Below are 14,960 nucleotides of genomic sequence, written 5' to 3'. Positions count from 1 at the left end.
CTGTCATTTAAAAAATGGATCAAATTATAGAAATATTACGAAGTAAAAACGACAAATACTGTAAACAGTGGTTAGGATAAGGAAATGCTCAGTTACCATGAACTAAACTAAACTGTTAATAAAACATGTTGTCTGGTTTCTAAATGTGGTTTTAATTTAGAAGGCTTCATGCTCTCTTATGAGAGCACATCAATACATATGACACACTGAGGCTTCAAGTCTTTTTTGTCGTCAATACATGTAAATCCATACTTTACATATTCGGGGTTGTACTTGCGCTTCGACATATTTGTTGCTATAATTAAATGAAATTTCACATGTCAAATGGTAGGGTTGTCCTGCACAAATTTCAAAATAAAAGTCCGGTATAAGCAAAATAAGTAAAAATGTAACTTTTCTTGTTTTTTTGACCACACACTTTGCGACCCACGAGCCACTAGTTGAGAAACACTGCGCTAAAATATGAACGTGCCTTCAGACACTAGCGGAGTGCTGGGGATCACGGGATTTGTCATGACGCCAAGATGATGATCACTGACAAATGGAGATTCAGCTGCAGGCAATAAAGGGTTAAAGTTCATTTTCACAACAATACCACAGTATAGTCAACCGTATGCTGTGTTTGTTCCTGTCATTTTTCTGATATTTGATAAAATAACCTACGCTGCAAAACGGGATTCGTCAGTTGTTTGCTATTAAAGGAAGGAGCAGCAGAGACTGTTATGTTTGTCAGACTTTGACAGGGACTTTATAAGTAACTGTTACAGTTCATATGGACCAGTTTCTTTTCCTCCGGATCATAACATATCAGTGTCATTAAAATTGTTGCCTTGTTTTGTGTAGTTTGCAAAATATGTATTTAATTGTGTGCTGTAACTTGTAATTGCTCCATATTTAATCACGAATCTAGAATATTTCAGTGCTTGTACTGCAACTTCCTTTATCAATTTAAATGCGTTTCTGAACTCACGATCCTGAACTCGCCTTTGTCTTTCATATGGCCAACATCAGCTGTTCCTCACACATGCAGCACAGTCCATTTTCTAAATGTGTGTCATTGTTACTTGGGGTCAGGGTTAAGAGTAGAGTAATATGCTGGTGTTTAACTGCATTGCTTTATTGCGTTTCTGCATTGGCTCTCACATACTCTGTGTGCTACTTCATAATCCTGTTGGGCGTTTCTCTCTCTCGCGCTGAACCCAATCGACCAATCACAACAGACTGGGTCATCGGATCAATCAGCAGAGATTAGCTTTGTGCTAAGGAGGGGCTTGGGAACAAATGAATCTCTGAACAAATCAAATAGTAGTCATTGGAATAATAAGGTAAAATGAATGCATATTATAAGACAATGAAAGTGTTTTTTTAACCTTGCATGCATATCAGCCTGTTGTTGGAGACTCCCAAAACCAAAATATGACCTTTTATAATACAAAATTCTTGATGATGTGATATGACATAAGATTGACTAAAGTGAAATGTACATTGATATTTTTTATAAGTGTATGTGAGTTTTTGTTAAGTTTTTATTTGTTATGTCGTGTGTTATGAAGTCACCTGTGCCTGTGCAGCTGCTGCCGCCGCGGCCTGTGCCTGCTCCTGCTCCTGATAGTACTGTGATGCTCTGCGGTCCTCTTCCTCCTGCAGCTTCTTGGCCAGCTCTAGATCACTGATGCCTTCTGGGATCTGTTCCCAACCCAGGTCTGAGGCCTGCTGCTCCTGCTGCAGAGACAACGCCATCAGGTAGTCCTACACATACAAAAGGGGAACATTTAAACCGTGTCACAGTACACTCAGTCCTCATGATTTTCAAAACACATATGATAAATTTTACCATGAAAACAAACTCGTCACCTTTGAATTTGAAGGTTCTATCTGACATTTTGGTCAAAATTTAGTTATTCACATATTCTTATTAATTTGTTTACATTTTAAGACTTTTTATTTTTTAAAAAAGAACGAAAAAAGTTTTTATCTACAAAGTTAAGCTCTAGCTGGCTCTATAAGGTTCTATCTATGAGCAAATCAGTATTTTGAATTTACGCATGAGGAATAATCAGGATCAGCTTTCTTTGTCATTTTGCCGGACTGCTCCATTGACAGCAGGAAAGACCAGACGGAAACACAAAATCAAAGTCGACTAAATAATGCACATCAAAATTAAAAAAAGAAACCTGAAGCTGAAAAGATGTGTGTAACTGTGATGATCCAGAAGCATTTTTTGATATTTAATGTTAAATTTTACTTGTTGAAAAATTATTATATTAAATGTGAAATATGTATTTGTGCATACTGTATATAGTCAGTAACACATTTTTCATTATTTATTAAACTCATTTGCTCCTTGTCTGTTTTCTTATAAAGTCATTCAATTTGATATTAAGCCTTGAAGGGCAAATACTTAATTTAGTTCATGAAGCGTATAATTTAATAAATATAATTCAATAATTCATATGAAGCATATATTTCAATAAATTGGACCACATTAATTAGATAAAATTAACATCTGCACTAGACGAAATATTTAGCACAGCCTTGTATGCTAATTTGAAATATTCATCCTAAAACATTAAAAAATGTTATATAAAAAGCAAAGCAGAACATTTAACGTTCTCAAACATCAACATATTGTTACAACAACATTTTTAAAAATGTATTAATTAATAAGCAGATTGATTGTATTTCTTAAAAAGTAATGCTTCAATTAATGATCTGCCAGATAGATCCTTTTAATTCCACGCATAAAATGACTTTCTAGACACGCATTCTGTTTGCTATATGGAATGCAAAAACTTTGAAGCTCAATATCTCAAAATCACTTCAAGAGTTTACACTTAGATACTGTTTGACAACTTGTTAGCAAGTTAGCAGGTTTGGCATGCTGTCCAGGGAGAGAACCCTGAGCTCGGAGATAGTTGAGCCCAGGGCTCCCGCCAGGTCCATAAAGCATGTGAGGGGAGTACGAGGTCAGGTGTTCTCGAGAGCTCCCCTCGGCAAAAGAAGAAAGGAGGAGAAGGGGTGGATGGGGGGTTTCTTCGGAAAACGAAGATAAGGGAGTAGTTCTTAGCTAGGTTACTTATAGTGAGTTTGGATCAATCCGATTGGCTAGCCAATGAGTGTAGATGAGTGGCCAGCTGCAGTCAATCATATCACGTGCTCCTCTTGAAATTAGTTTGTGAAACTTCATTTAAAATGCAGATAGAACCTTATAATAGTAAGCAGAATCTCCAGGATGCTTATTCACACAGGAAAAAGTGGACAATAATAGTGTTAAATAATGAATGTCCCAGTAAAGCTATGGTAATAATACGAGGAGTAAAGTTTATTACTTTTTAAAGTTATATTACCTTGTTTTAATTCTTGCTACAGTGCCTAATTAAGTAAAAAATAATAAAGTGAGATAATATTCAACACATTTATACATTTATATGCTATATATTTATTCTATACTGTAAAAAATGCTGGGTTCCACATGATAATTTTTTGTTGGGGCAACATGAATAAATTAAGTTAACTTACTAGTTTTTACATATTTTAGTGGATTGAACATAAAAACAATTAAGTTGTCCCCAAAACAGCCTCAAGATTTGTGTTGTTTCAGGTTATTTTAAATAAGAGGTTTGAACAAACAGTAAATGTAATTATTTTGAGTGTACTAGTACTTGTGTTTCCACTTTTATTGCATAAATGCAGCCTGAATGATTTGTTAAATAACTTCTTTTGTGCTCAAAATAAAATCAACTAAAAACCGCACAGCTTTGTAGCATAATAATGAGTGTGAGTAGATGACATAATTTCCTTTGACATAATTTTCCCTTTGTAGAACATGCACTTTATTACAGCTTAGCCTGAATCCTTACAGTAGTAATGAGCTTACGTAACATTTAATGGAAAAAAAGTGCACAGTTTAGTTTGCTATGCGACTGACCACATGGCACAACAATACAAAGACTGTACTAGAGCAGAGACTGACAGTCAGAGGATGCTGATCCCCAAGCCCTTCACTCACATAGACACTTCATTATTAAACAGCCGATACAACAGCATAAGACAGACAGAAAGGGAAAGGATATGTGTCACGTGAAGCACTTTTGTTCGGTCATCAGGCATTAAAACCTCCCCAAGGCAAAGGGGGGAGGGTTACACACTGCAGGAGGAAGGGATGGGGAGCTTTTAACATCAATAATTGAGGAGATTTTCCAGTGGGCAATGGAGCAGAATTAGTGCTTGAGGACAGTGGCGCGCTACAAAGCCCATTGGAAATAAACTGACTGCGTCTCAACTGGATGTGTCAACATTCATGTCTCACTGTAGCATCATACTCTAGATCCCAGCATCACCTGAGGGTCACTGATGCTCTGTGCACAGTCAAGAAATCAATTACTCACCCCATTTGGTGCACAGAATATTTGTCCTGAGGACTTACAGATGGGATTGAGCGATCACTTTTAATAACAACAAAAAAAAAGTGGAACTGAAATGTTAAAATGTGTTACTGTTATTTATTTGTTAGGAACAATTTGACTGCTTGAGGATTGGATCCTAAATGAGTAATTGTTTAAAGTAATTATCTTTGCAGGGTTTAGATTTTATTGCTTTTTTAAGTGTCTGGAAAAGGCCCAGAACATTTTACCTTCTGTTAAAAACTTTTGAGACAAGTAACAACTTGCGTGATTGTGTATTCCCTACTCTCTCTCTAAAGTCTCTTAATGACACGAAGGTAGCAGTGTTTTGACATATTTTTGGAATGAATTTGAGACTAATTTTCAATAATCATCAGGATTATAAGGCATTCATTAGTAAACTATATCATTTTCATGAAAAGATGTAAACAGTAATGTGGTTGTCAATATTGTATAAGCACACAGACTTTTAATTTCAGTCAGCCAGCCTCAGGGCTTCCAGTTAATTGTCCTCCCATACAAAACCGTCAAGTTTAAGATGTGATTTCTTTAAAAAAAAAACAGAAATCATCACTGCCTGGCTGAGACACGATATAAAGTGGGTATAAAACCAAACAAGAAGCACTGCATTGAATTATATTTTTCCGTGCCATGTCTTTAAAATATGGAAATTAATTTTGCCCTGGTATTTTTAATGGAGTTTTTACGCTAGCCTGCTGCTAATGACGGCACCTGCATTTAAACGATCTCTTTTTATGCTTTTACAACCAAATGAATGCTTAAGTCTGTTTAACTGATTATATTTTAATTACATTACAACAGGGGTGTCAAACTCAATTCCTGGAGGGCCGAAGCCCTGCACAGTTTAGTTCCAACCCTGCTCCAACACACTTACCTGTAGGTTTCAAACAAGCCTGAAGGACTCAGTTTGATCAGGTGTGTTTAGTTAGGGTTGGAACTAAACTGTGCAGAGCTGCGGCCCTTTTGGAACTGAGTTTGACACCTGTGCATTACAACATCAATGCTGAAAAGAAACCTTATGAAATTGAAAAGTCCCATTAAGCTTTCACCAGAAGTTCATCATTGGCTGGAAAACACTAGCTGTGCATATTGTCCATTCTGAAACATCCAAACCTGTGTGTATTCAGCAGATTAGAAGTGATTTTTGTATTTGGCTGAAATGTGTACTACAAATCAAAGGCTTGTTGCAGGCAAGATTGGTTTATTTATTTATTTTTTAACATTTTTGAAAGAAGACCCTAATGCTCATCAAGGCTGAATTAATTTGATCAGAACTCAAGAAAATAGTAGTATTGTAAAAAATATTATTTTTATAAAACTACTTATCTTCTATGATAGCAATGCATCAGTGTCCATTAGAAATAATTTTCATATGTTAATCTGAAGGGCAACACGGTGGCTCAGTGGATAGCACTGTTGCCTCACAGCAAGAAGGTCGATGGTTCGAGTCCTAGCTGGATCAGTTGGCATTTCTGTGTGGAGTTTTCCCCATGCATGTTTTCCCCATGCTCGCGTGGGTTTCCTTCGGGTGCTCTGGTTTCCCCCACAGTCCAAAGACATGCGGTACAGGTGAATTGGCCATAGTGTATGTATGTGAATGAGAGAGTGTATGGATGTTTCCTAGTGATGGGTTGCAGCTGGAAGGGCATCTTCTGCGTAAAACATATGCTGGATAAGTTGACGGTTCATTCCGCTGTGGCAACCCTTGATGAATAAAGGGACTAAGCGAAGGAAAATGAATGCATGAATGAATGTTAATCTGATGCATGAGAAACCTCTTACTATTATTAACAACTGTTGTGCTTATTTTTGTGAAAACCGATGATAATGTAATTAATTTCTTTAGGTTAGTTTATTTTTATTATTGTGAATAAAAAGTTTAAAAGCAAGGCATTTATTTGATATCTGGATTTTTCCTCTAACTAACATTATACTTGTCTTTAGTTTCTTTTGATTAATTTAATGCATTCTTGTTTAATATCTCGTCTTTTTAAATCAAACTCGCAGCAATCTTCTAAAAATTAGTGTACATGAATTAAATTGCAGCCACAACTCCATGATTCCCAGTGACAATAAACTGCATGAGCTTGATTATAAAGGACCCATGCAAGATTTCTTTCACAGACATCACATTAAGAAACAACTACAGTGACTGAACACCCTGCGCAATCCTGACCTGATCGATCTGGTCCTGCTGACCACGGTACACCGTTTCTGGGTCAGAGGGCGGCCTCAGATGGAACTCCGAATCGCAGAAATTTCCATCTCCGTCAACATTATGTAAACTTTCCCAAACCACCTTCTCCTCAGTGAGAAACCCCTGATCCGTCACCAGCAGATACAGCTGGGCCTGAGGAACACAGAGAGAGCATTTATTAAAGAAATGCACACGTCCGTCTCTCTTTCAACACTCTCAGACTGAACAGCAGTGGTGTACTGTGCTCAAGTGTGTACATGAGGATCATGGAGGACTTTTATGTGTGGATGAAGTGTGTCCTGCTGGTACAGAACAGCTCAACTTCCTCCTGATAACAGACACAGGCTTTACAGCCTCTCCGATAAGACAGTTGAAGGTTTTATAGAGTCAACATCCAAGACAATGCAAATACTCTGTGACTCTCACGTTCACCAAAGTTTACCTCTGAATGAACTATCATCAGAATTCAAACTTATCACCGGCAAACAAACTTTATATAAAATGTAAAAACTCTTTTTGTTATTTCAAATGAAATGTATAACAATTAATTTGGGTAATAGTCAATGAATATGCTAGTTTGGTTCGATTCTGAATTATTATCCTGAGCCTGCATTTTGAGGATTTGTGCATTATATCTACAAGTGACATCCAGGTAGGAGTCAACAGATCTTGTTCATTTGCTGATGAATTATATAATTTATATTTTGCTAATTGTAGCTGATTTTGCAAAGTCTGAGTGCAGTAATTGTCAGCAAGTCAATAATATCCAGCTGCAGACCCGCAGACCCACATACGTTTAAGCGCATGTTCTAGGCAGATAGTCATATATGTATATATATATATATATATATATATATATATATATATATATATATATATATATATATATATATATATATATACATACATATATGACTATCTGCCTAGAACATGCGCTTAAACGTATGTGGGTCTGCGGGTCTGCAGCTGGATATTATTGATATTATATATATATATACACACACACACACACAGTTAAAGTCAGAATTTAAAAAAATCTTCAAAATCTTTGATTTTGTTTTCTTTTTTTGGATATTTCCCAAATAATGTTTAACAGAGCAAGGAAATTTTCACAGTATGTTTGATAATATTTCTTCTTCTGGAGAAAGTCGTATTTGTTTTATTTCAGCTTGAATAAAAGCAGTTTTTAATTTTTTCATCACCATTTTAAGGGCAAAATGATTAGCCCCTTTAAGCTAATTTGTTTTCTGACTGTCTACAGAACAAACCATCTTTACACAATAATTACAAAAACCAAATTCCCCTAACCTGCCTAGTTAACCTAATTAACCTAGTTAAGCCTTTAAATGTCACTTTAAGCTGTATAGAAGTGTCTTAAAACATATCTAGTCAAATATTATTTACTGTCATCATGTCAAAGATAAAATAAATCAGTTATTAGAAATGAGTTATTAAAACTATTATGATTAGAAATGTGTTGAAAAAAATCTTCTCTCAGTTAAACAGAAATTGGGGAAAAAATAAACAGGGGGCTAATAATTTAGGGGGGCTAGTAATTCTGACTTTAACTGTATACACACACACACACACACACACAAAAGACAATAGTATATACTATTTCACAAATATGGCAATTGAGATGGGCAAATGGGGAATGTTGTTTCTGTTTATATTCAATATAATAGACTGAGCAGTTTTCTATCAGTCATCATAGATGATCAGTCATTATTTATCTGACAGAGGCAGTATAGCAGATACTTGTTCGCTGGCTTTGCTGAAAGAGATATATAAACGACCTAAATTGGACAGGTTTCAATTATATAATGAAGGAAATAATAGCAAGGTAATATGTATAGGCTATAATACATCTTTGTATGTAATAAAAATCTTTTTACATTTAATAAATGTATAACACTATGTTAATATTTTACTCCAGCGATTGAAAAGGGTTTATTTTCTAATAACTTTTTTATTAATGATTTCCCACATTAAATACTATAGTTAAGATGTAATGTATTGTTTTTGAACCATACAAAACTGGTAATTTGTGGTTATAGCAATACCAAGAAATTAATGTTAATAATTAATTTAAATATATTACTAACAGTTGCTACAGTTTAGTAAAAGATAAAGTAGTTTATCAGTTTATAACTTTATAATTTTATTTTATAAACTAATTCATTTTAATGTAACATTATTGTTTGCTTTTTATATTTTACTTCAAAATGATTTTAACTAAGTATGACAACATTAGGGTCCTGAAATTAGTTTATTACACTTAATCCTACAATTAGACAGTCAGTTACGTTTACTTTGTGTATGTAGATACGCGAATAAAGTCATAAGTGTTTTGACGAATTATTTTTACGTAATTTGAGTACCAAAACTGCACAGATGTTAAAACGATCGATACAATATAATAATGAAATAATGACTGAAATGGAAAACCCCTAAACTGTTCAGTCTAATGAATGGCAATCGTAGGATCTTGATTGCCATATTTGTGAAATTCAGCAGGTGGTGATAATGCTCCCAAGGAGTTAAACAAGAAAAAATAGAAGACTGATCCATCATTAACCATATTTGGTTCGCCCCTGCCCAGATTGTGTGTGCTTGATTGTGTGTACTGAAACATGCGAGTCTGCTGGTCTGCAGCTGAATATATCTCCAGCAAGTTGAATCGCATTTGACAGATCAAACATTAAACCGACTTTGCATTTTCTTTTGTAAATTATTTTAAGCAGTTTCTAATACTCTGTATGCATTTTTAAGAGAAAATTTGTTGTATATAAGATGAAAGCGGTTATGGGTGCACCTTTCCAATAACATCGTCCAGCTTTCCAATGTCTATAATCTTCTGTTACAGTTCAAAGTTCTGTGTTGGGCCATTGGGGGGCACCAACATACAGCATCACTCTAGAGACAAATGTACCAAATTTACTTTGCTTATTGGAGTGTTTTTCTTTCTCAGCAGCACAGAGTTATCTTTCATTTAAAATTACTGTAGGAATAACACCTTAAATTTGGTCATGGTGCTGAAGTGATTGTTCCTGAAGAAGACACACAGCTCTCCCTCCTGTACTGTGGAGGTGAGCTCACACAGGCCGTGGTACGTGAGCTGAGTCGCTGTGCTGTTCAGAAACTGCTCTGCCACAAAGCCTGTGGGGGAAAAAACGAGACGGTGTGAGGCCTCTCTGACACACAATACAATACAGGCTCTAAATCAGCTTAGGAATGTAAACTCTTGATATCTGCCTTAAAGCACTGTCATGTCAGATTTGTAAATAAGTTTGAGCTTTAATAACTCTGTCACAGTAGTTGACAGTTAACAGACAACCTCTGTGTGAGGTTGTGATAAAAACGTATTGCTATATATTAACTAACATTTGGTGAGTGTGTTTTTGTGCTGGTACCCTGGCTGGTGTCATGGCTATATTTGGATCCGTTTTTGCACGGTAAATAGAATAATAATGTAATAATAATTATTATACTGTGTCTAAAAAGTCACTCTATATTGCAGGGCTGCAGAAAAAATCTAATTGCGATTTATCTGGTCAAAATTGCGATTTATTTATTTATTATTAATTTATTGCCACATCAGCAACTTATGGCTATTTCATGGAAATACATAAAAATATTACAAGATAAAAACAAACGCGTATTAAAAAGTTACTTAGACAAATATATAAAATATAAATAAATATAATTCACACAAAAATATATTCAAAGTTAAAAACGATTTTTAATGAAAAATTGTAAGGTTTTTCCTGGTGGTATCTTTTTTAACATATCTATCAAAGTACTTTCCTTATAAAAATTTTGTCTAATGGTATTCAAACTTCCACATTCCAGCAAAATATGTTTCATGGTAAGAGCAGCTTGGCAGTGGTTACATATAGATGGTGCTTTGTTATTCAGTAAATACAAATAAGTCAACTTAGAATGTCCAATTCAGCATCTAGTATAGACAGTTTGTTCATGCCTGGTCTCAAAATTGTAATTTGCAAAACGTCTTTCATTTACTTTCGGGTTAATTTAATGTAATTTATTATTAATGCAGTTGTGCGATTTAAAATGTGATTTACTATTATGTCATAAAAGAGCTTCAGGTTTGATGTGGTGGTTATAATATCACTAAGAAAGACCAAGCATAATCACAAAGTACTCTACACTATGCTACTGCTACTTTACTTTAAAGTCAATTAAATAAATTATTCATATAGGCCCATATATTCTTATATAACCTTTAAATTTGGATTGTGTTACATTTTTCATATTGGTTTCATGATATTCACAGTGCATTGACAATGCTTACAATACACAATTTTAGATTTTACTTCACAGCACAATAATTCTTGTATTAAAATGTATATTTCATAAATATATATAATTATTTATATATTATTTGAAATACAATTTTATCCTTCAATTCAAGCAGTCAGATATATGAATTGTACCTTCAATTTTACCAGCTTAAAGAAAGCTCTCTTTGAATGTTTCAAACAAAACTCAAGTAGGCTACATGCACAGAACAAATTTAAAATATTTCAAACTATTTTAAATGATTTAAAATAAGCTAAAACAACACAATTCTTGAGATTTCGTTGGGACAACTTAAATGTTCAATGCACATAAATTTGTTAAAAGTGTTAAATGAACTTTATCAATTTGTGTTGGGACAACATGAATGAATTGTGTGGAACCCTGCATTTTTTACAGTGTAGTTAGATCATTTTAATTACTCGCGCTCGCCTCCCTTGTTATAGTATTAATTGAAATAATCACAGCTTTTGCGATTGAAAATTGCACCTTCAAATCCTGATTTCAGTCAAAAATCGATTAATTGTGCAGGCCTACTATATGGACTTTTTGTTTGTTGAACTGCTATATCAAAACAGTTGCAATTGTCCTCATATACTGATAATCAAGAAAATTACCTTCTTGCTTTCTAAGATATTTCTTGTTTTCCTATCTTGAATTTTAGGCTTGTTTTTTTTATTTTGTTGTTGTTTTTATTGTGGGTAATATACTTGATAATGTCAGTTTGCACTTTAAAATGACAACATTATTATAGATTATACATATTCAACACCTATAACTAAACAGCAAATAAGACAGTTTGACTTGGAAGAGAACTTGGAAAGTTGTGTGTTGAGTCGTACAGTCTAATTTTAGGATTTAATTCTTTTTTGTTGTTAGTTTCTTTTTCATCCAATCAAATTTTATTAATTTGGATCATGGATGTCAATCAGAGAGACTGGAAACATAAACAATCGTGGAGTTCTTTAGCATGTCTCTGCATTCCTGTTTAACTTTGCAAATTCCCATCACACCACACTGTGTGACCAATAGAAGATTGATAGAATTTGCAAACTGTAAATCAACAGGATTACAGTGTCTATGTATTGGCATATTTTTATTTCATTTTTTGTTTAGGTGCAGAAAACTGTTATGTCATATCAGAACCTTTGCGACCAAAGAAATAGTGTTCTCAAATACTAGTGTGACTGTAGCTTAAGTCATTGTGGAATATTGTGAGGATAAATAAGGAAAATCATATTTGGGTGAACTAATCATCTAAAAACACTCAAGTCTAAACCTTTATTGCAAACATCCCGACAAACAGACATTGACATGAGCGACAGAGTGAGACAGCCAGTGAGAAAGGAAAAAGCATAAATCAGATTCAGTACAGCAACAGAAAAGACAAGGTGCATTCTGATAGGAGCTTAAATAAAGAGCAAGAAAAGATGGAGATGTAGCTATATATAGACACAAACACTGAGAGAGGGAAAGAAGGTTCATACTGTGAAAAGATGGAGGGTGCTTAAATGACTCTGGCACACTCTGAAAGTTGATATTTGCATGTTGCAACGCTATTCAGGACATGGAGGAATGTGTCGGAGACATGAATGCATCTAAATGCACAAAAGCCTGGCAAAGAGTGAACTCGCAGTGCTCAGAGAATGTGCATTTTATGTTTAAGGGCATTCAGCCAGAGTTGGTATGCTACAGATAAGTACTTGACTTGTATAAAAAGAAGCCTTGATGAATGTGTGAAAGGAAAAGCAGGAGAAGGCAGATAAAAAGAGTGAATAACCCACCTTCACCGGCCAGCTCGCTGCTGTCTGACTGCTTACAGCTGATTATCTTCTCCACCAACTGGTTATAGCTGCAGTTCCCCACTGCCTTCACTATATCAGCCATCTGGACACAGCGTGAAAAAGACAATATGCAGTTCAAAATAAAAGCATCAATTTTAACTTTTCAAACAGGTCAATTTAATCAAAACAAACCAAAATCAATGCAACAGAGTAACGCTTTTTTTAACAGATTCACTTGTTTTAGCTCGCCAGCACTGTGAGCCACGACACTCATGACACTGTGTGATAAAAACATTGACTGACAAACCCAACTGAATACATTGTTGTTGATTGCAACTCTGTGATCAGATTAATTAATTAATTATTTTTAAAATCAAAATTAGTTTTGATTACACTTCATGTGCTGATGTAATCTGTCTGGAATAGGAGCAGACCCTGTGTGTACTGCGATGGTTCACATGACACTCTTGCAAACTAAACTTCAGCAAGCGACACTTCAGATTCTAGAACATTTGATTGAAAATAAAACCAGATCAAAAGCTGAAGTACAAACTGATGTCATCATAATTGACAATCCTCATTGGCAGAAGTGAGAGACCAAACTTTAAATTAAAGCAAGAACTAAATGGATATGTTGTCATAGTTTTGGGGCATTCTAGCTTGTAGATAACAGTAAAGTTAACATATTCTTAAGATAAGATTTTGATTTCATGAGGACATCATCTGGTGACATCAAATGCCTTAGATTTCTAACCTGTGGGTCAACCAGCCATCCGTGGTACAGTGGGATATCCAGCAGGTCAAATACGATGCACTCAGGTGTGTATTCAAATACCCGCACACCTGTGAACTTGACGTTTACATCCAGACCTGTCTGCAGCTTGTGCAGTACTGCCATAGCGTCACTCATATTCTACAGAGAGAGAGAGGAAGAGAGAAAGGGAGATGGAGAGGGAGAGAGAGCGAGAGTTCAACAGAATTAATAAGGCAAATACAAAAACACTGAGGGAATAGTGAATATCCAACACATTACTTTTACATGTCACACCCAATGAATTGTTTTAGTACCCTGGGCAGGAAAAATCTCATAATTCTAGACAAGTGACTAAAGAGCTCCACAACCTAGAGTTCACCTCATTTACTTCCTGTCTTTCAGTTTTGACCATAATGACCCTCCACTGAGACTCGAACAGAACACAGCTGCAGCCTCGCAAACACAAGCCACTGTATGGCTATCCAGCTAACAGTGTGTGCACAGTGCTTGATATTACGTTTCAGACCTTATGGTAATGACAATAATCTGTGTGCGGTTCTCGCTTTTAAAGACTCACAGTATGACCATCTGTTCAGTCACAGCTCACAAAATGAGCGTGGGGACAGTTGTTGGGATTAGCACTCGTAACACAACCATATAACAGCCGCTTTATACATCATGCCTCATGAAACCTTGGACACCACTGAGATTATATTTGGTGTTCTGTCAGAGATTTTTGCCCTGGACATTTTCTGCTGTTACGGAGGAATTCCTTGCATTTTCACTCAATTCAGGATGTGTTCACACTTGACATGCTTTGTTAAATTTGACAAACTCTGGTGTGTTTTATTTGTTAATTTGTATATTTTAACTGTTTTTGGATTTTACTTTAGGCCAACTTACACCACACCAACTTACACCACACTGACCAATGCAGACAATCGCCAAATGACAGCATATAACTTCTCTGACATTTCACATCTCAGCAAACCATGAGTGCATTTGATTGATTAGCAACAATTCTGTTTTGTTTTTTTTAAAGTTTTTTTTTTTATCCTTTTACTTAAATTAAAAACTGTTTTTAAAATCTAGCTGTGCTATTAATGATCCCAAACAAAAACCTAAACAATTAAACAGAATCGGTTTGAAAGCAATATGGCATTTAAAATCATGTTAATGTATAGATATAAGTGAATGGGCTGTTTATAAGCTTTATCTGTGACTTGTTCATGATATCTACTTGTTAAGTGTGACGTCACGCGGATGGTGTTTTACGTTGTGGTCAGTTTGTTGGTTTGTCCTTTAATGCCATCCCATTACGCCCATTTTTATTATTACCCAATCTGTTAAAAAAAAAAAACACATGAATTTTTTATGCATAATTTATTCAGCAATGTGATTTCATCTTTGTTTATGCACATTTTATCTTCTGAAAAAAAAGTATCCTTCTCAGTTGTGCAGATGCTTTTTTAAATAAAAAC

The 14,960-nt window shown here is 35.0% G+C and overlaps 1 protein-coding gene and 1 long non-coding RNA gene across 4 annotated transcripts in view; one reads left to right on the top strand and one right to left on the bottom strand.

Moving 5' to 3' along the window:
• Positions 1-14,960, bottom strand: part of mindy2 (MINDY lysine 48 deubiquitinase 2) — a 45,471-nt gene that overhangs the window by 6,566 nt on the left and 23,945 nt on the right. For both annotated transcript variants that reach the window (NM_001004517.2, XM_087259828.1), the window contains exons 4-8: positions 13,480-13,638; positions 12,726-12,828; positions 9,638-9,780; positions 6,601-6,774; positions 1,558-1,749 (exon numbers count right to left, since the gene is read on the bottom strand). In NM_001004517.2, coding sequence (NP_001004517.1) covers positions 1,558-1,749; positions 6,601-6,774; positions 9,638-9,780; positions 12,726-12,828; positions 13,480-13,638 — 771 coding nt within the window. The remainder of the gene's footprint in view (positions 1-1,557; positions 1,750-6,600; positions 6,775-9,637; positions 9,781-12,725; positions 12,829-13,479; positions 13,639-14,960) is intronic.
• The window catches only part of LOC141375382 (uncharacterized), a 39,324-nt gene that overhangs the window by 5,189 nt on the left and 19,175 nt on the right, over positions 1-14,960 (top strand). For both annotated transcript variants that reach the window (XR_015495774.1, XR_015495773.1), the window contains 2 exons: positions 1,221-1,325; positions 1,554-1,743. This is a non-coding gene — a long non-coding RNA (uncharacterized LOC141375382). The remainder of the gene's footprint in view (positions 1-1,220; positions 1,326-1,553; positions 1,744-14,960) is intronic.

The sequence above is a fragment of the Danio rerio genome, chromosome 7, assembly GCF_052040795.2.
Source record: "Danio rerio strain M-AB ecotype USA chromosome 7, GRCz13ab, whole genome shotgun sequence".
Classification (NCBI taxonomy): domain Eukaryota; kingdom Metazoa; phylum Chordata; class Actinopteri; order Cypriniformes; family Danionidae; genus Danio; species Danio rerio.
The sequence above is the reverse complement of the archived record's forward strand: the minus strand, read 5'-3'. Positions and strand labels throughout refer to the sequence as shown.